The following is a 20,935-nucleotide window of genomic DNA, read 5'->3' as shown; positions in this document are numbered from 1 at the left end:
CTCCAGATATGGGCTAAAATTGAGCAGTGTTTGGGCCATAGGACAAATTCAAACTTCTTTGTTATTGACCATAGGACAAATTCAAACTTCTTTGTTGTTGCTACAATTTGGACTTGAAAATGACCTTTTAAAATCTTGAGGTCCATATAAAAGTTGTAGGCCTATGTCTTAGCTTTCCATCCATATAAAGTAGACCTAAATCTGAGATCTACAACTTCAAATTTGAGTTAGTAACCAAATAGTATTTCGGTTTGGACCGCACCAACATCTCTTCTTTAAGTTTGGCCATCTTTTTGTCCTTTCAATTTCAGTTCTTAAACTCATCAATCAATCCTTTCATTTATGTGATAGGCCTACATTTAAAATAAATATTTACCATAAATTAAAGGTATCTTATATTATTAGATATATTATTATAAAATATGCTTTAGTTAAGAAGTTATTGATACTTCAAGTGCAAAATGATGATGTAAAACCTTGATAAAAATATACTTTTAAGTACTAATCATCAAGGCTATGATACTATGTTAAAGAATCAACTCAATCCAATAGCTTTAGCTATTAAATAAAATTCTAAAATATAATTTATAACAATTAACTATGAATGTCATGCATCTAAATCCCTAACATCTTGTTACTTGAATATTAACCCCTCTTAGTCTTATATATTCATTTTGTCTCTATAATTGTTTTTCTAACAATTTAATACTATATTCACTTTTTATTTCGTTAATTTCACCATTTTTATCTTGATTTTGGTTTCTTTAATTGAATTTAACCTATTTTTCTATCGGTTAAGTTTCTCATATTTTAATAACCTAGAAAAATTATAATCAGGAGTTTACATTTCATAACTTAACATCTTTTTCCTCTATTTACCTTTATATGAAGCGTCATAGGGTGGAGAGGTTTCGTGATATACTGAGGTAGGAGCTGAGGATGATATTGATAGCCATGCAGTTTCAGTCTGTTTAGATTTTGTGCAAGTTGTTTAGGGTATGAAAAGGGCAATGAGGGATGCCCTGAAGCCGGTGGTTAAGTAGAGTTAGGTGATTGGTGCTAAGAGGAGAGATTTTGGGTTTTCAACTAAGAGACCTCATCTTCTAAAGAAAAGAAAGAGCATATAATTATCAAGATAGTTTAAAAAGAAAGGTGAGAGTTTCACATTAGGTGGTAGCTCAAAAGGATTTTAAGGAGGACAAGCTAGACAAGACGCCATAACTCTTAAAGGGTCTACATAGCAGAAGACTCGTGTATCCATTCTATTAGAGGTGTGAGCAACAACACCCTAGAAATTGCTTCGCGATACCGAAGAGATGTTATATTTATAGTGGAGAGGGTTATTGAATGAGAACGTGTCTGCATGTGGGTAAAGGTTGTTATTATTATGGGGACATGAGTCACAGGAAAAAAGATTGTCCCCGTAGGGCTATTGAAGGAGTCTAGGGTTAGAGGACTAATGTGTAAAGCCAACAATAATTAGTTACAATTGATCATCCTGTTAGACCTAATTAGTCAAAGATAAATGTTACTTAGGGGAGGCCTAGATTTTATAAGGAAAGGACTCAAGGCCGGGTATATCACATGACCCAAGAGAATATGTGAGAAGTACCTAATATTGTAACAGGTACTTTATAGTTAGAGACAATGTAAGTTTATACTTTAATTGATCCTAGTACTAGTCATTCTTTTGTAATAGTAGAATTGTGAATAATTTGCATATGTTAGGAATATGAGTGACATTTAGTCTACCTCTAAAAGAGAATAAATATATTGATAATATTTATAAAAGTTTGAAACTATACATTAAAGGGTTAGAATTGAGGGTAAATCTTATGCTATTAGAGTTACATGATTTTGACTTGATTCTAGGCATGGATTGACTAAGTAGACATAGAGTGTAAGTGCATTGTTTCACCAAAATGGTAACTATCCAATGAATAGGTGATAAATAATAGTATTTAAAATGGAGAGAAAAGTAATTCCAAGTTATGTAATCTTCATCTTGGTGGCTAAAAAGTTAATGAGGAAGGGTTGTTCCATATGGTTAGCCCATGTAAGAGAGCTGAAGGATAGCAAAGACTTGACTAGTATTCCTGTTGTGAGTGAATTTTAGGATGTATTTCCAGAAGAGTTGCCTAGGTTATCTCCCGTTAAAGAAATTAAAGTTTTCATGGAAACTATTCCAGGAATTTCTCTTATAACCTAATCTCCTTATAGGATGACACCTATGGAATTGACTGAACTAAAGGTCCAACTTCAAGACTTGTTAGATAAAGGTTTCATCCGACCTAGTAACTTATCCTATAGAGTCTCAATGCTAATTGTAAAGAAGAAAGATGACACACTTTGATTATGCATCGATTATCATCAATTGAATAAAATGACAATGAAGAACAAATGCCCACTCTCATGAATAGATGATTTGTGTGATTAGTTAAAGGGTGTTAGGGTGTTCTCTAAGATAAATTTGATGTCTGGGTGCCACTAGTTGAGGATCAAAGACCAAGATATATAGAAGACTACTTTTAGAACCCGTTATGGGCATTACAAGTTTTTGGTGATGCCTTTTGGATTAACCAATGCTTTAGCCATATTTATGAATTTGATGAATTGAGTGTTTTGGTTTTACTTGAAACAATATGCGGTGGTATTTATTGATGATATCTTGGTGTATTCCAACTCTTACTTGAAGTATAAACAACATTTGCTCCTGTGTAAGGCTTTCATCATGGATAAAAGGGTTTGTGGTATGTAATGATGCCTTAAAAAGGGGTTTGAGATGTGTATTGATGCAACATAGGCGAACAATTGCTTATGCATCAAGACAATTAAAGCCGCATAAGATGAATTAACCAGTTCTTGACTTAGAACTTGCAACAGTAGTGTTTGCTTTGAGAGTATGGAGGCATTATTTGTATGGGTCATAAAATCAAATCTTTATGGACCATAAAAGTTTGAAGTATTTAATGTCACAGAAGGAGTTAAACATACGACAAAGAAGATGGGTAAAATTAATTAAATATTATGATTATATGATTGACTACCATCCTGGTAAGTTTAATGTAGTAGTTGATGCTTTGAGTAAGAAGGGAAAAGCAATAATGAATGATATGAAGGTTAAGGAACAAGGAAATATAGTTGAATTAAAAAAGATAGGCTTACGACTAAGTGTAGGGCTCGAGGGATCATTGTTAGCTCAATTAAAAATCCACTATGTACTTTAAGATAAAGTCTTGATGGCTCAACATATCGATGAGAAGCATCATTTCAAGTGTTGTCTGATGGGCTAATAGTTATAGGTAGGCAAATTTATTTACCTTAGAACATGACTTTAAAAGATGAAGTATTAAGAGAAGCTCTTGAATCTTGATTTGCTACTCATCCTGCAAGTATGAAGATGTATATAGACTTAAAGGAATATTACTGGTGGTCAAAAATGAAGAGAAAAATAGTAGAATTTATATCGAATTGCGGGATTTGTCAGCAAGTAAAGATAAAACACTAAAGACATGAAGAGGAATTATAGCCATTATCGATCTTGAAATGGAAATGAGAGGAATTTCTATGAATTTTATGACGGGATTACCCAAGGGAAAGAAAGGTAATGATGTTATACTGGTGATTATAGATCGGCTGATAAAATCTGCTCCGTTTTTTCCTATAAAGACGATTGATTCTGTGCAAAAGCTGGTGAAATTGTATGTAAATGAAGTAATCGAACTTTATAGGGTGTTAGTATTAACTGTATCGGATCGAGACCTAAGGTTCACATCGAGATTATAGCCTAATTTACAAAAGGCAATAGGGATAAAAATTAATCTAGTCACAACATTTTATCCTAAGATGGATGGTAAATCTAAAAGGACCATTCAAACTCTTGAGGATTTCTTAAGGTCCTGTGTACTGGAGTTTGGTGGGAACTGGGAGGATCTCTTATCATTGGTGGATTTTACTTATAATAATAATCATCAAACTATTATTGGTATAGCTCCATATGAAGCATTGTATGAGAGGAAATGTTATACCCTAATTTGTTAGGATGAAGTAGGAGAAATGAATCTTTTAGGACTTGAAATGGTGCACTAACAACTGATAAGGTGAGGGTGATTAGAAAAAAGATGAAGGAAGCTTAGGATAGATAAAAAAATTACACAGATAACCGAAAAGGGCCTCTGGAATTCCAAAAATAAAAAAATTACACAGATAACTGATTAGTACTTAAAAGTGCATATTCCAAAGGGGAGATAAGGTGTTTTTAAAGATGGTGCCTTGAGAAAGCATTATTCAATTTGGAGTAAAAGAGAAACTAGCCTCGAGATATATTGACCTTTTTGAGATTATGGAAAGAATCAAGTTAGTTGTCTATTGATTAGAGTTGCTTGTATATTTGGATAAAATTCACAATGTGTTCCATATATCATTGTTGTGAAAGGATAAGATAGACCCCTATGAGTATTGCTACAAATTCCTACGAAGATTAAAAAAGGATTTAACCATAGAAGCCAAGTTCATTAAGATCTTGGACCGAGAAGAGAAAATGTTGAGGAATAAGAGAGTTTCCTTGATAAGAGTATTATGAAGAAGCTCTCAAATAGAAGAAGAAATATGAGAAAGAGTATCCAAGATGAAGGAAAAGTTTCTGCATCTATTCTTTGATATATGTATGTAACTTGAATTTCAAAGATGAAATTTCTATTAGAAGGAGAGAATGTAAACCCTGAAAAATAAATGTTTGCGTAAATTGCAAACTAAATAAAAAGAAAATAAAAGCAAAGAAATTCATGTACAAATTAAAATAAAAATAGGAATTTAGAAATTTCTGGATGAAATATTTTAAGACATTATAAATCAACCCGAAAATATTGAGGGTTGGATTAATTAAAGAAAATGAACTAAACTAAAAGGTTGAGGGGTGGAATTATAAGAAATGAAAAGAGATATAGTTTAATTATAAAAAAATATGTAAGGGAAAAAGTAGTACATTTAAAGGAAATAAGGCCTAAAAAATATGTAAAGGAAAAGGTAGTACATTTAAAGGAAATAAGGCCTAAGTATAAATATGAGAAATTATGGGGTACAAATACCTATCTTCCTTGCTCATAAAAAAATATGTAGCAATGTTAAGAGAAAAAAATGGAGTTTTTGAATTTATTCTTGCCAAATAAAGAGAAAAAATCAAAATTCCAAAAACTCATCCAAAATTAAGGGTTTATAGGTAGAATAAACACTTGTGGAAAAGATATTAACAAGAAAATTTGAACAAAAAAAAAAAGGAAAGAGGGCTAATTACCATTAGAATAAAAGGGAGTAAAATGTTTTGACTTGTTGAAGATCGAGACCTTAATTCCTACCAGGTAAGGAGTCTTGAACAAGATCCTATAAGTCATTTCAAATTCGATTACGAATTGATGCCTTGATGTTGAATTTTAGATTAGGGTTCTTAGACTTGAATTTGAAGAAATATATTAATTGTTAAAATTAAGTTAATTCATTTATTGTATGTGATTGGAGGCATGAAATCATAATGATTTATCAAAGAAAATTTATGGGTAATAAGTAAAGAGTGGCTGACCATATGAAGAGAAAATGGGGGGAATTGTGGTTTTTCCTTATTGAATCTATTACAATAGGTTGTTTGTGAAATGAATGTATGTGTGTGAATTGAATGAAATTATCATGAAAGGAATGAGGGAACAATTGGTTCCTTAAGGTCATGCTTTCAACCAATTATGCATAAAAGAGGGAGGATGTTTAATTCGATATATTTAGCTTGATGATGTGTGTTTAATTGTGTCAAAAAAAGGAAAGATACATGTTGAAATAGCTAGGATTGTGTTTAGAAGAACATTATTTTGAAAGTTAGTAAATCGATGAAAATAATTTATTTTGATATTAAAAAGGAAGATTGTAATAAATAGAGTAAATTGGCTTCTAAAAGATATTTTTGACACTCTTATATAGTATGTGATATGGTTAGGGGTTGAGATGAAAAAGAAAAAGTTGAATTATGGATGTTGTGTGTAAATAAAAAGGTTTATGAATTTGGACAGATTCATCTGTTGTCTTTCGAAGAGAATTCAAGTAGAAGAATAAGGGAATTAGGATTAGGTTTCTTTATAGAAATTGTATTTTTGGATATTGAATAACTAAGAAAATTATTCTTGATCAATTTGGAGCTATAGAACTCCAGTTATGGGTCACAAACCAAAACCGGGTCATGATAGACCTTGTAGAGCAGTAGGTGTAATTTATTGACGAGTAATTTTGAGTATCTTGAGGGAAGAACTGGAACTCCAGTTATTGAAAACTTGTAGCTCCGTGTCTTAGTGTTCCAAAGAAGCCAGTCTCGCTTGAAATGGAGTCCTAGAACTCTGGATATAATAAAACATCTGAGGAGAGATCGAAATGTGACCTCTACTAGTAGATTTGAGAAGTCACTACAATGACTATCTAGACGCGTTAAGGGTGAAAATTAGGTCCTTTCACTTTGGAAAACATGTTATATTACATGGTAATTTCCAAAAAAAAAAATGAGTCATATTCAAAATGAAAATTTATAATGAAAACTATGATCAAACCAAAATGATGATGTTAATAAATGAAATGAGAAAACATAAATTATAAATAAATCAATAATTAAAAGAAGGACCTGTATTGGCTATTAATATAGTTATTATGAAATGTATCATTGAATAAAGATAATTTATGAGATATGCATATGATTATAGGAGGGACCACAAACGTGGTACAGCAACAGCAGTAGGGGAGCATCAGTAGAGATTCTAGTACAGACAGGTGATCTGTATTTATACTTTCTAGTTAAATTCCATGATTTAATATGCTATTAGTATGAAATGTAGATTAGCGAATGTTGGATATTATATGAAAGGATGAAATGCTATTAGTATGAAATATAGATTAGCAAATGTTGGATATTATATGAAAGGATGAAAGTTTGCTTAATGATGTTATTATTCTAGATAGTATTTTGAATGTATGCGTGTTCAAGGTGAATGGTCCTTGTGTGAATTGCTAAGTGATGAAATTATCGCTAACATAGAAAATATGAGAAGTGTGATATGTGGTATGGATTAGCATCTATGTAGTGTATATTAGGATCTTGGGTAATGGGATCACCATATTTTGACTAGCATATATTTAGTGTTTATTAGGATCATGGGTAAAGGATCACTATCGTGTCAACTATATATTAACCACTATACATTTAATGTATGTTAAGCTCTTAGGTAAGGGATCACCATATATTAACTAGCACATATTTAGTGTATGTTAGGATTCTAGGCAAGGAGATCATCATGTTTAGACTAACATACAATTAGTGTATATTAGGATCCTTGGTAAGGGATCACTATGTATTAGCCAACATACATTTTGTGTATGACGGGATCCCGAGTAAAGGGATCATTATGCATCGATGCCTATGGGGTGATGATGATACAAGTGAGATTGGTATCGACAATGTGTTGGCTAGAAATAGTTGTGGTTGATTTTAATGAAATCTTGAATAGAAACTGAAAATGAAAGGTGAGATAATTTTTAGTAGATGAATGAGAAGGAGTTCAAACGAAAACAAAAGGGAGAAGCAAATATAATATGAATACATGTTCTTTTTTTTAAAAAAATTATTGGATTTTGGTTTACTATACTTATTATAGTACTTATGTTACAATAATATGTATTTTGTTTCAGGACTATTGCATGTACAACATAAGTAGATCCTAGATTTTGTTCGCTTTTTGTTATCTATTTGTAATATAAAAGTATTTTTATAACTTAATGTTTAAGCTTGAATAAATGAGCTTAACTCTACAATTTATATAATCATGTTTCATGCATGTGTGTTTATCTAATTTATTTCTCTATAATGATATTTCTTGTTTGATGTATGTTATAATTATGATGGTGGTGATGATAATGATTATTGTTGGGATTGAGACTTAAGACGATTGGATTATGATTGGGTTATGAGATAAGAGATTTTATAAGTGTAAATAGGTTAATATCAATAAATTAAAACCTCTTGATATAGGAAAGACTCTGTTAAAATTTTAATAGACTTTTATATGAAAATCGTATGTGTCTATATATATATAATTACCCTATTTTTTATTTGACATGAGATTATTGTTTTATCTTGGATATGAGGATGTTACAAATAATCACTAGCAAAATACTTTTATTCTTCTAGAAAAACATCATATATCATTTTAGCCTTGCTAAAGTTTTAATCATAAACAATGACATATAATTCAACAACCATCAAATAAGACAACAATGTTAGAAACTTCATATTGATCATCGTTGTTTCACAGTATCACATATTTAGACAAATGGCAAAACTGAATTAATTATAGAGTTTTATTGAATGGATTGAAGAAAAAGATAAAAAAAGCTAAGTCAGAATGAGTAGAATTGTTGAATAAAATTTTATAGGCTTACTAAACAACTCAAAAGACATCTACTGGCGAAACATCATTTCTCCTCACATATGTAACAAAAGCTATAATTCTAACTGAAATTGGGTGTCCAAGTCATCGGGTAGTTTACTACACCACAAAAGACAATGAACAAAGTATTAGAATCAATCTTGATTTTTTAGAAGAATCATGTATAACGACTATAATTAGAAATGAAGTCTATAAACTTAAAGCCACTCAATATCAGAACCTCAAAGTCAAGAATAGAAAGTTCAAATATGGAGATTTGGTACCCAGAAAATTAAAGGCCATGGATAATAAAGAAAGCAAGGAAAACTAGCCCCAAAATAGGATAGTCCTTTTAAAAGTATAAGAGTGATCAAGGCCAACACCTACCATTTACAGGGTATAAAAGGTAAGAATCTCCCTCATACTTGGCATTTAGATCATTTAAAAATGTATTATAATGCATAGAAATATAATTTTTCATATATGAATATTTTCATTATTGTATCCACCAATCTCCAAGGGATGAATGTAGTCTCCCTGATATTATATACACATTTACTTACCAAGAAAGATATAATCTCTCTAAAGGCAATAACCATTGGTATATATAAATAACTAAAAAATAAAAGATATTAAAAGGAGATCAAAAATTGTCCCTGGAGGAAAAAGAAAACCAACGACCATAGTATATAAACATATATATAGTATTATGATCTAATGCTCATCAAGTATGCAAACACCGTCCACCTTTATCTCAAATGATGATGATATGCTTATTGGTTAAGTCATTATTTTAACCTCTCTTAAGCCTTTAAATGCGAAATCACATGTTAAAGGCTTGGAGGCATTTGATAAGTCAATGTTATTAAGTTATTTATTTTTTTATAAATGTATAGGTTTCATGCCTATGTTATACCTAATATACTTGGACTTGACAATGCGACAAGTCTAAGGTAGCATAGGTCTAACACTTATGTAAAATTTAATACAATTAGACTTGGCAGTATGCCAAATCCAACAACAGTATACTTGGAATTGGTAGTACACCAAGTCGAAGGTGGTGTGGGTCTGGCATATATGCAAGATCTAATATGCTTGGACTTGACAGAATGTCAAACTTAAGATAGCATGGGTCTGACAATATATTTAAACTTGGTAGTAAGCCAAGTTCAAGATAATTATCATCCCTCCTTAGCATGTTTAGAGGAATGACCAACCTGGAAAATAACTCATTTTATATAGGCTTAGTTATACTTGATGTCTTAAACTTTATTGTCCATACACCTTCTTAGATATGTAAAAGTTTTTGAAAAACCCAATATATTCTTATTAGTTAAGGGATATTTATAAAAGTTTTTTTGAAGGACTTGTCATATTCTAATCAAGTAAAGGATATTTACCCTTCATTTAATATCATTAAGATAATTACCTTGTAGACTTTCCTTTTATGAGTTATAAGTATACTATAAGAGCTTCATGGAAAAAAAAAGTATACAATATTCAACTCTCTACTATTTTGATATTTTTTAAGGTATTTTGCTATAATATTTTTATATTTTTTTATCTTTTAAAAGATATTAATTTTACCATACAAGAATCTTTAAATCCCCTATTTGGAGCTGTTTTATTACAAGTATTCAAGACTTTCTTAATAATTTTGGAGTTCTTTAAAAATAAAAAAATCAAAATACATTATAGTATTTATTCCGAACACCAAATATCCTTTTATTTTATAGCCTTAGATTTTTTAACTTCATCGCAAGGTAATCAGGCATATCATTAGTGCTGTCTAGGCATCCTACAAGGAACGGGAGCTAGCATGTATAAACAGGAAAATCTGCATACTAGCGGCAATGTCATTAGCTATTACTCCTATAAAATTATAATCTCGTGCATACAGCAGCAGTTGTTGAGAAACAAACATTAAAGGCTTTGGACATCGAAGGGATCATCTATCAAACAGTTAATAGGCAATAATAAATATGATCGGCTTCTCTTTCTTAACAAAATGATAATTTTGGTTAAAATATCTTTATATTCATGCACATGTCAGTTGAGAGATTAATTCATTTTCAAAATGATTTTAGAAACGCATTTTTTATAATAAATTACTCAAATTCTTTTAGTCATCAAACCAATACTTCACTGTAGTAGAATGAGAAGTATGATTTATACATAAATCAACAACTGTGGTAGAATGAGAAGTATGATTTATACATAAACGTCGATTGAGAAGATTCTACAATGCTCGATTTTAATTATTAATATTTACAGGAGAAATAAAAGAGAGAGAACAGAGAACATTACATTCAGACTTGCATATATATATTCCTCTTCTCCTCAAAGATTAATTTTCTATTCTCCTTCCCCGGTTTATTTCTTCTTCTTCTTCTTCTTCTTCTTCTTATGTCCATCCCAGCTTCAGGTATTAATAATTGTATTATCTAATTTCTTTATTTAATTTTTCCGAAAGAAAATTCATTTAATTTTTTTTGGGAAAAAAAAAAACAGAGAGCAGTTTTTGTGTGTTTCTTTGGGTGGTTGCCAATGAAGTACCGTAAATGGAATGGAAGGTCAAGGGCCCAGTCCATTTCTTGACTGAACTAATTGATTGATTGCTTTTCTACTAGCCCAACTCAGTAAGGACTTAATGGGCTTTGGTTTAGGACGAATCCTGCTGCTTTTCTTGAACTCGAAGAACTACCGTTTCTTCTTCCTCTTCTCGCTGGCTGTTGATTTGATTAGTTCCTTCTCGTCTGCTCTATTGTAAATCGGAAACAAAATCAGACGATGGAGGGAGAAGGAGGAGGGATAAGGCTGAGCAAGAGATTCGACGATAATAATAAGAAGAGTGGAGGAGGAGGTGATGAGGTAGACTACAAGAACAAATCCGGCACTGCCTGGAGCCATTCCTACCTGAACCAGAAGCCATGGCATCCTCTTTCCTATCCTAATCAGCGCCGCAAATGGATCGCAGAACAGACCCACGCTCAACGCCAACGCCGTACTGAAGAAGTTGCTCGCGAGGTTCTTCTTCTTATTTCTTTTTTTTTTTTAATTGTTAGCTTCCTAAACTGACAGCGATTATAATTTTTTTTTTTTGGTTGCTTAAATAAACAGTATGCTCAAGAACAGGAATTCTTCAGGCAAACTGCTCTTATCTCTAAGAAAGAAAAGGAGAAGGTGCCTCCCTCCCTACCATCCTCCCTTTTCTCTTTTTATTTATTAAAACAAAGAAAATCTTAATTGAATTAGATTTGACTTGATTTTGTTAATACGCTGCCAGATAGAGATGATGAAAGCTGTTAGCTTCATGTATGTTCGCCCTCCTGGTTACAATGCTGAAAGTGCCAAGGCCGCTGAGATTGCCGATGCTTCACAACCCCCGGCTGCCGCCGCCTCATCATCCTCCAACTCCATGTATTTGTTCTTTTCTTCTCTACTCGTAACACTTACCATCTTTTCAACCTCTTTTCATTATACTCCTTGCTTCTTTGCAGGCATCCCGAATCAGTCCCTGGTGATGACAAGAAGAAACCAAGGCCTAAAGATGCTTTTGGCCGTCATTTACCCACCCAAGAAGATTTTCAAGTCCTCACTAATGCTCCGCGGTATGTTTCTCTCATCTTCTCTGTCACTTGCCAGCTTATGCTTCGTGTGTTTTATGATTTTGCCATCTTTTTGTTCTATCCATTTTTTGTTTATGGGAGTTTCTATAGTGGATGAGATTGTTGCAATTTATTGAGGCTTACCAGACTTGCATTTTGGAATGTGGCCCACTTTATGCTTAATTAGACATTTCCTCTGTTGTAAAGCAAGACTATCCACTGTGTTCTCCCAAGTAAATATAGTATGTATAAACCATCCTGATCCCTGCATTTCGAACCCTTAAATCCTCTTAGGATCACCCAATAAGCACCAATTACTCTTTTGATTTGGCCACATATACTGCAAGTTAAGTTCTTTCCTAATATCCTTGTTCTTAATAATGTACAGAGTAGGATAAACAAATAAAGAAAGAAGAAGAATGTGGCAGAGATAATGCCCTGTGAACAAGACAGTGAGACACCTCTAGCTCTCCCAGGGCTGAATCCAATTAAATTGTCATGGATCTAGTGCTAGAAAAGCCCACAATGTCTCTAATTACAAGTGCTACTGTTTGCATATTGTCATGTATACGCAGTCAAGTAAATTGATGTGGCTCTAGTGCTGTGGGTGCCTGCTGTATCTCTAATTACAAGTGGCATTGTTTGCATAATCATCATGTACATGCAGCAACTTGGTAGTGGGCCTTGCTTGCTAACCTGATGTTTTTCAGCCTGGAGACAGGTCTTCCTGCAAGGGTGAAGCCATTTGGAATTGAAGTGCGCAATGTAAAGTGCTTAAGATGCGGAAAGTATGGTCACCAAAGTGGTGATCGTGAATGCCCACTGAAAGATGTTATAATGCCTAACGAGGAGAGTCGTCTGAAAAGAGATGATCCCCTGACTGCGATCGTGGCTCAAACAGATCCTAGCGAGGTTGGTATTGTTTTCAATTTTTCTGTGCAGAAATTCAGTGATAGTTGTCACAGCTCAATCTTGTATCAGAGTTTTCTCTTAGCAGAATTAGGCTTTGATCCACGTATGGAAAGAAAAAGGTCTTTTGTGAATCATTATCATAATTCTTTTATCATAATAGCATGCCTTGAAAATGTAAAATCAACTAGAGAATTTATGGATACAATATTTAGATAACCAATAGTTTTTAATGCTGCTTGCACGTGCCCATGCACCCACACCCACACCCACACCCACAGACTAAGTAAGCACTTGAGTCAATCCCGTATTTATATTTTAGTTCACACAAGCTCAATAATGACAAGCTTTGGTCCAAAACTAATTTGCTTATGACAACCATTGTTTATGAACCATGCACAGACATCGGTAGGAAATATGCAAAAAAAAAAAAATGATTGTTTTTTATTTGCAAGTTGAATTGCCTTTAGAGTGGGAGCCTATTTTAACCTTGTTATATAAAGCTCGTACAAAAACTTCCATAAATTTGCACCAAAAACAAATCAATTGACAGCAACAACAGCACAGCTCAGCATAAATATGACTCAATTTGTAATGGTCTTCTGGAGTCATCTTTGAAAACATGATTAGTGGCAGGCTGGCAACTTGCAAGTGTTTTTATTTATTTATTTGTTCAACTGCAATTACTTTCATGCAGCTCATTTACAAACACATCAAGCCTCTCATTAGAATTTATTTTTGTTACTCCTTGCAGCCACTTAAGTGGGAGCTGAAGCAAAAACCAGGATTGAGTCCTCCTCGTGGTGGTTTTAATCCAGATGATCCCAACCAGCAAATTGTTGCCGAGGACATATTTGATGAATATGGAGGTACATGCTTTTTCCTGTAGCAGGAATTTTTATAGCATTTTTGTGAAATTTAACCTTTGGGATGTCATGATGTTATGCTCTAAGTGTCATCTCATCCATTTTCTAGGGTTTCTCAGTGGTGGTAATATCCCTGATATGCTGACTAACTTCTCTCCAAGTGAACGGAAAAAGAATTCAAAAAAGAGTAAGCACAAAAAGGAATCATCGCCAAGTAGAGAAATAAGGGCTGAAGAAAAGGGGTTATCTTCACCTTCCAACAGGGAGGATAAGAGATCAAAGGAAGAGAAGAAAAGAAAAAAGAAGAAGAAAAGGCTGGATCATTCCGAATCAAGTCCATCCGAAGATTCTGAGTTTGACAGGCATTCCAAAAGGAACAGGAACAGGAACAGGCACAGGCACAGGCATTCATATTCTTCCGAAGATTGTGACACTGACAAGAATCTTAGGAATGAAAAGAGCAAGCAAAAACATTATTACTCTTCCGAATCTGATTCTGACAGGTGTAGAAGTAAGAACAGCAGAAAAAAAGATTCATATTCGACTGTACACTTCCACTCGGAGAGGCATCATAGAAGTGGCAGGGACAAGCAATCTTATTCGCACTTATCCACTGATTCCAAATCTGATAGGCAGCGTAGGGGTAAAAAGCATTCTCACCGCCTCTTCCATCGGTCTGATTCATAATCAGAATGAGTTTGTGGGCGTCTTAACTTTCCTCTCGAGTACTAGGAGAACAGGGTGTTGAGAAACCCGCTGCTCACGTCTTCTGGAAAAGTTTTCATGGATGATAGATCAGGCGACATCAATGTTTCTACAAAATACTCGTTTCACAATCAAGCAACTTGTTGTAAAGTATTTCTGATCAGCACCAATTTTCAGAGCGTGCGCGTGTGAATGGGAACTTGAGTATGTGTACTTGTGGCTGAAAATGTTGCATTTAACTTATTTTTGTGTTTTTTATCCGATCAGAATGAGAGCTCAAGCTCTAGAGGAAAATTAACACTTACAAAGACAATCGACCAATAGGGGCCTCGTCTAAGCGAAAGATTCCAGTGTCCGAAGCGTTATTGTTGGGTTCCGGCGCAGCTGATATTTCATGATTTTTGTGGGAAAAAAAATATTTTTTATGTTTTTAAATTGTTATGATATTAAAAATAATTTTTAAAAAATAATAATAAAAGATTATTTTAATATATTTCTGGAAGGAAAAAAAGAAGAAAGAATTGCCACTGTTTCTCCGAACATTACATATAAAACACCAACCAACCTATCTGCATCGTGATTCGTCTTGTGAGAATAAAGATGCATATAGTGCATGTGTATATCCATGATTCTATCGAGCTTCTGTTCTATCACCTCAGTTCTAAGAGGCATCCATGTAGCTACAAACCAACAAGTTTTGAAAAGAAAATTGCACATAGTACAAAGTATTCACGAACATATTGATCCAGTTACCATTCAATTGGACAATGACATTGATATTTATCAGGCTGTTTTCTTAATTTACAGGAGCACATAATTGTCACCATAGTTGTTATGGAAGTCGAAACAACAAAACGTCCTTCCCAAGGGATTAACGATGCATAACAAGGACCAAGGCAACCACATCAACCTTACTTGCTTGAACAGCAAAAAATGGAATCAACCACATGGCAAATGAAATCTGCACCAACAAACACAAAACCAAAATAATCAATTTTATAGGTAAAACACATCAAACATACAGTGTCATCACTTTATTTTTTATTAGTTTTTGTAGAAGAATAGGTCAATGAGACCCTTTCAAATCCAAAAGACTCCTAAAGATAAAGATAACAAGTTATTCAATCTCAAATGCATATTTTCTATAGGCAAACAAATAGGATATTTGCTCTAATTTTGTTCTATTTTTGTTTAACTAAAAGTCTATTCAAAAGACAACTTGTATGGATACAAAGAGTAGAAAAGCAAAATCAAAGACTCTTCAAACTCTTTCTAGTTTCTTAGTTAATACTATTTAAGTTTAGATGATTTATTTTTTTTAATTCATTTAGGGTGATGAATTTTCTTTTGATTATTTAGATACCTTCATATAGCAATGTTTGTCTTTTCATTATCTCGATTAAGATAACATGTAACAGGATCAATAATTATTCAGATACCTTCATATAGCAATGTTTGCCTTTTCATTATCTCAATTAAGATAACATGTAACAGGATCAAAGCATAATTTTCTCTATATAAGTTAACCTAGTGATCTCAATTATGATAATCACTTATACAATTATCATGTGAGCTTTTCCATAAACATAAGTGATCTCTCTATAAGAAATTCTTATACGAGTTAATTTATTGTCATGTTTTATGACTAAAACTTACGTATTAATTCTAGGTATCTCTTATACCTCAACTCATGAGAATAACTGGTTTCTTTCATAAAAAAAGAATAATAATATATACAAGTCTCTATAATTCTAATGAATATCCAATATTTAAAAGAATATTGATTGATAACTTTTTTGGAACAATGTTTTAATATAATACGAATTTCATAATTATAATAATTTTATAATTTTGTTTGTAAACTATTTTCATCTCAAAAACTTTATTTTTACTTTTGATTCATAAATCAAATATTAAATTTATTAATATAATATTATATAAATATTAAAGATAAACTAAGGCTCAATTAATAATAAACATGTATTTATATAAATATAATAATACCATGTGTAACCAATTAATTGACTACATGACATATCAAATTAACATGTTTAATCACGCTTGATAAAAGACTTGAATTATTTTTATTTTAAATTATTTTTTAAATATTTTTAAATTATTTTAATGTATTATTGTAAAACTATTTATTTGGAGATGCTATTATTAAGTGCATGAGATAGTGCAAAAAGAGAGTGTGTGTCTATATATATATATGGCAACAATAAAAGCAAAATTACAAATTTTTAAATTATAAATGTAGAATTTGAATATTAATGAATCTATAATGGTGAAAATGAAGCTTACCTTTTCGGTTAAAAGTGTTTTTTTTTTTAATGTTTTTTCATTTTTTTTTAAACCAAAAACAATACATCTGTACCCGACCCACCGATAATCCAACGTGGGCGGGTGGCTCGTGCTGGTGGCTACTAGGCTTATCTTCCTCGTATCTAACATCTATCACGCAACGCAACGCCACGAAGCTTTTTTTTTTTTTTTTTTTTTTTTTTTTTTTTTTTTTTTTTTTTTTTTTTTTTTTTTTTTTTTTTTTTTTTTTTTTTTTTTTTTTTTTTTTTTAAATTATTATTAAAAACTCCATTCAAGCACCCATTCCCAATCGCCGGCGAATTTACCGGAAAGTCAATCGCAGATCCCCGCATGACGATCTCAGACGAGGAAGACGAGATTTTGGCCAAGTTCCTGGAATCGGAGGTACTCTCTGAAGTCTCCGATCAAGATCAGGTATCCTTAATTTATTTAATTTCGACTTTTTGGATTGTTTTAAAAGTCTGATCATTGACTTTCAGCAGGAGGAGGAGACAGAGGAGGCAAAGAAGGAAGAAGATGAACCAAAAGGCAAGAGAGTTCGTTTCCAGGAAACACCAGAAGAAGAGAAGGAGCAAAATCAGAAAAAGAAAGCTAATAATAATAACAACAACAACAAGGGTGACCAAAGGAGGATAAAGAGTGGAATTTTGAGCAAGATCCCTCCTGAGCTCTTTCCTCACATCCTCAAATTCCTTTCCTCTGAGGTAACACTTGTTCTTATTTTTATTTATTTATGTATTTATTTGTTGCTAATGATTCAAAATATTTATTTATTTCTCGCAGGATCTCATAGCTTGCTCTCTAGTTTGTAGATTTCTGAATTTCGCAGCCTCTGATGAGTCCTTATGGCGTCGCCTGTCTGTACTTCCTTCTCTCTTTTTCTTTTCTTTCCTACTAGTATCGGCATCGGCATCATTTCATGTTTCACATTGATTGCATTCTAGCATCCAGGTCTTGTTTTCCGTCTTACTTTTCGTTCTTTATGACTTTAGCTTGGAGTTTTTATAAACCCGTGTTCTTGTGTTTTCCACACTTCTTCTCAAAGATTTTATAGGAATATGATTTAAAATAAAAATAAAAATAAAAACAATACTATTGATTCACCATATTTCTTTTTCATCTCTCCTGCGAGTGATAGAGAACACTGACATGTGCCACCGAATTTTGTTACTTTTTTTCATTATCGATTTCAAATGATGGCTTTCTCTTTTCAGAAACCTATCAACGCCCCCTGTTCTTCTACTTTGGACTGAATTTTTTTTTCCTGCCCCCCGCCAGTAGCTATGAGTTTAATTTTAACGTGATAATATTTGCAATTCTATTCCTGATTCAATCAATTTCCCTCCATGCTCTTTTTGATATATTTTGTACTTAAGCTATGCATTCTTCATATATATTTGTATCATCCAGTCAAGGACGTGCTTCTCATTTCCCAAAATTTGGCAGGTATTGCATGCGATGGGGTTTCTTGCCCCCTGCTACAAAGTTATGCGAGAATGCTTGGAAGAAGCTGTACATTCAGGTGGCTCCTTCAGTTTTCTATCTGTTTAAAAGTTAACTAAATAAAAAGTTATCTCAGAAACCTCCTCCATTGCAAGTGATTTTGCTATTTACCAACATAAATCCCTCTAGTTTGCAGTCCAACATTTCATCCGTGATCAACATTTTGCTTAACCACGTGTATTGATCCTGTTCCGGTTCTAAGAAATTAACATAGATTCCTCCTTCGTGTTAAAAGCTACTCAACAGTATAGGTTTTAGGATATTTCTACTGTTACTTTTCAGCATCATATCACCCCCACAATGAGTTAAAGCTGGGGTAGCAGTGTTGTTGAAGCTTTGCCTTTACGTTATGCAGCGTGATGAAGAGGACATGGTTAAGCTTGTTAGGAACTGCCCACTGGAGTTTAAAGAATATTATGTTCAAATGAATGCAGCAAAGAGAAGCCAAGCACCTCTTCCTTCACAGGTAACAGGCTGTTGTTGCTTGAACCCTTTTTTCTCTTCTCGTTTTCTCTCTCTAATGTCATGGAGGAGTTTGTTTCTGTTTATTTTTCATGGAAGGAATTGTTTATTCTGAATAGGCTTTAGATTATACGATTCTCTGATATAAAAAATCCTAAAAGCTAAAAAGTCTTGGCCCACCTATATTGACTGAAGGATAACACTAATTTTTAATTTATTATTATTATTATTTTAAGGACTGCCCTGCTTTGTGAAACAGCTATCATTTACAAATTCTAGATTAGCTCTGAGGTGTCTGTCTTATGAGCATCTAATAGCAGATTCAGGGATGTGCATGCTTGACAGTAGTTTGTTTACCCGCTTGATAGTGGATATGCAACATTATGGAAAAGTTATGTTCTGTTATGTGCATTATTTCTCATTTATTTGTTTACCATATGAAGGTGAAGGATGACCGCATAATTCTTGACAAGACCATTGCTGATCAGGTATCTACATGGAAAAGCCGCAGAGGCCTGACTGATAAGGTGGTCACTGATCATGCTTGTTCAGGAGAAACTTGTTCATATTTCAAGCTTGGAGATGTATTTGTTTGTGAGAAAACTGGAAATGTTCATGGTAGGAAATTCCTTTTTTTTTTTAAAACTTTGTGCAAATGTTCTTTTATTTAATGATGTCACTGCATTGTGATTAATTTCATGTTTCTCTGTTTCAGTGTGTGATGATACATGCAGAGAAGTCATTATGGACCCTACAAATGAGCTTTTGGTCTGTACAATATCAGGGCATTGCTTTGATAGGTGGCTCTTGCCATCTGAAATGGAACCTGATCCTGTAAGTAAAAATTTTCCTCTGGCTCGTACATTTCGTAATAGAATACCAGCTGCCCACTCCCACAATAAAGCAGAGAAGGAAGACCATTCCTGTCAGAAGATAGTGGGAGGAGGCTATACTTACGGATTAATTCTTTTTTACCCCCTTGAAGTATGAGTTTATCAATTTCTTCCCAAGAGTTTATTATCAATTACCCCCTGAGTTGGTTAATTTCATTTTACCGTGTAAGAAAAGACCTTATTGATAAATAGATGAAATGTTAGGGGTCACTTGATAGAGAACAAGCATTTGGATAAAAAATTGATAGCTACCACATATTTCAAGGGGGTAAAATGAAATGAACCCAATCCTGAATTTTACAGGTTAATGGTTAACATTGCGCCGTAGCATACTTTTCTGCACCCCCCTCTGATAAGAAACGGCTAGTGGTAGTGGCATCTCGACTTCATATTTGTTTCTAATTCCTCTTTTCCCTTCAATATATTTAGGACCAGCAACAAGGCGGCATGACTGATGAAGCAGAGCCATTCATGGGATCTGGTCGTTTTGGTAATTGAATCTGCTTTGAACTCAGCTCCATGCGCTTCTTATTTCTGCAAAAAGTTCTTTGTACTTGGATCTCATATTTGTGTTTGTATATGTAACAGCACGAGCTTATCTGCTGGGATATAACTGTGATGATGATAAGGAGCTAGAAGCTGCTTTGAGGTTTTGCTGATCCTAATCTTTGATCTCTGTGAGGTGGATGGATCAACTGAAATGTATGGAAATGACAGTGGATGTCATCATTTGAACATATGAATACTTAAGATTTGCTTATCCAACAGTTGCATGTATGTAGAAGTTCTATCCTTTGATTCAAAGGGAGAGTTTGTTCCTTTCTTTCTTCTATCTCTGCTTTGATGTAAATTTACAGGGTGGCTTGACCCGTCTTAGCGTTGCCTGAATATGCTGCGGTCATTCTTGCTACTTCAGTGCAGGGAAAAAAATAATGGCATGGGCAAAATTTTGGGATATCGTGTTTGCTGATTTCGTTTGCATGGGCACAATAGCAGTGTTGTTTTTTTTGGATAAACTGAAAACGAAATGGACAACCGAATCCGATTCGATGATCATTAGAGGTAGGAAGTCTTTGTCAAATAGGAAAGGAATACACCATGGCTTTTTGTCGACGTAGTGATTAAGATCAGGCAACGCACTTTGTGTCAATTTGATACTTTGTGATTTTTCTTCTTTTCTTCCCCCAAGAATTCAGAATTAAATTGAGAATTTT

At 33.2% G+C, this 20,935-nt stretch overlaps 2 protein-coding genes across 4 annotated transcripts; both read left to right on the top strand.

The window, feature by feature from the left end:
• Positions 1-11,133: 11,133 nt before the first annotated feature.
• On the top strand, positions 11,134-14,827 carry LOC105128500 (zinc knuckle (CCHC-type) family protein). The gene is made up of 7 exons (XM_011030212.1): positions 11,134-11,477; positions 11,571-11,633; positions 11,737-11,870; positions 11,951-12,061; positions 12,769-12,970; positions 13,722-13,836; positions 13,943-14,827. Exons 1-7 carry the CDS (start codon positions 11,241-11,243, stop codon positions 14,518-14,520), a joined length of 1,440 nt encoding a protein of 479 aa, XP_011028514.1. The 5' UTR covers positions 11,134-11,240; the 3' UTR covers positions 14,521-14,827.
• Positions 14,828-17,087: 2,260 nt separating this feature from the next.
• On the top strand, positions 17,088-20,676 carry LOC105128498 (F-box family protein). 3 transcript variants are annotated; one of them, XM_011030210.1, is made up of 9 exons: positions 17,088-17,277; positions 17,346-17,567; positions 17,647-17,720; positions 18,310-18,385; positions 18,722-18,832; positions 19,272-19,446; positions 19,544-19,662; positions 20,151-20,211; positions 20,310-20,676. In XM_011030210.1, the coding sequence occupies exons 1-9, from the start codon at positions 17,194-17,196 to the stop codon at positions 20,378-20,380; spliced, it is 993 nt and encodes a 330-aa protein (XP_011028512.1). In that variant the 5' UTR covers positions 17,088-17,193; the 3' UTR covers positions 20,381-20,676. The 3 variants fall into 3 exon arrangements, with proteins under 3 accessions (XP_011028512.1, XP_011028511.1, XP_011028510.1); XM_011030209.1 differs by having other exon boundaries at positions 17,343-17,567; XM_011030208.1 differs by having other exon boundaries at positions 17,088-17,278; positions 17,338-17,567.
• Positions 20,677-20,935: the final 259 nt, after the last annotated feature.

The sequence above is a fragment of the Populus euphratica genome, unplaced genomic scaffold (assembly GCF_000495115.2).
Source record: "Populus euphratica unplaced genomic scaffold, PopEup_1.0 scaffold14.1, whole genome shotgun sequence".
NCBI classification, from domain to species: Eukaryota; Viridiplantae; Streptophyta; class Magnoliopsida; order Malpighiales; family Salicaceae; genus Populus; species Populus euphratica.
The sequence above is the reverse complement of the archived record's forward strand: the minus strand, read 5'-3'. Positions and strand labels throughout refer to the sequence as shown.

Excerpts from the sequence above, each read along its gene's own strand:
- LOC105128500 (XM_011030212.1), top strand. The coding sequence starts at position 11,241 with ATGGAGGGAGAAGGAGGAGGGATAAGGCTGAGCAAGAGATTCGACGAT. Across the intron at positions 11,478-11,570 it reads CTGAAGAAGTTGCTCGCGAG|TATGCTCAAGAACAGGAATT; the intron begins GTTCTTCTTCTT and ends TTAAATAAACAG. Across the intron at positions 11,634-11,736 it reads CTAAGAAAGAAAAGGAGAAG|ATAGAGATGATGAAAGCTGT; the intron begins GTGCCTCCCTCC and ends ATACGCTGCCAG.
- LOC105128498 (XM_011030208.1), top strand. The coding sequence starts at position 17,194 with ATGACGATCTCAGACGAGGAAGACGAGATTTTGGCCAAGTTCCTGGAA. Across the intron at positions 17,279-17,337 it reads AGTCTCCGATCAAGATCAGG|TTCAGCAGGAGGAGGAGACA; the intron begins TATCCTTAATTT and ends TGATCATTGACT. Across the intron at positions 20,212-20,309 it reads CATGGGATCTGGTCGTTTTG|CACGAGCTTATCTGCTGGGA; the intron begins GTAATTGAATCT and ends TATATGTAACAG.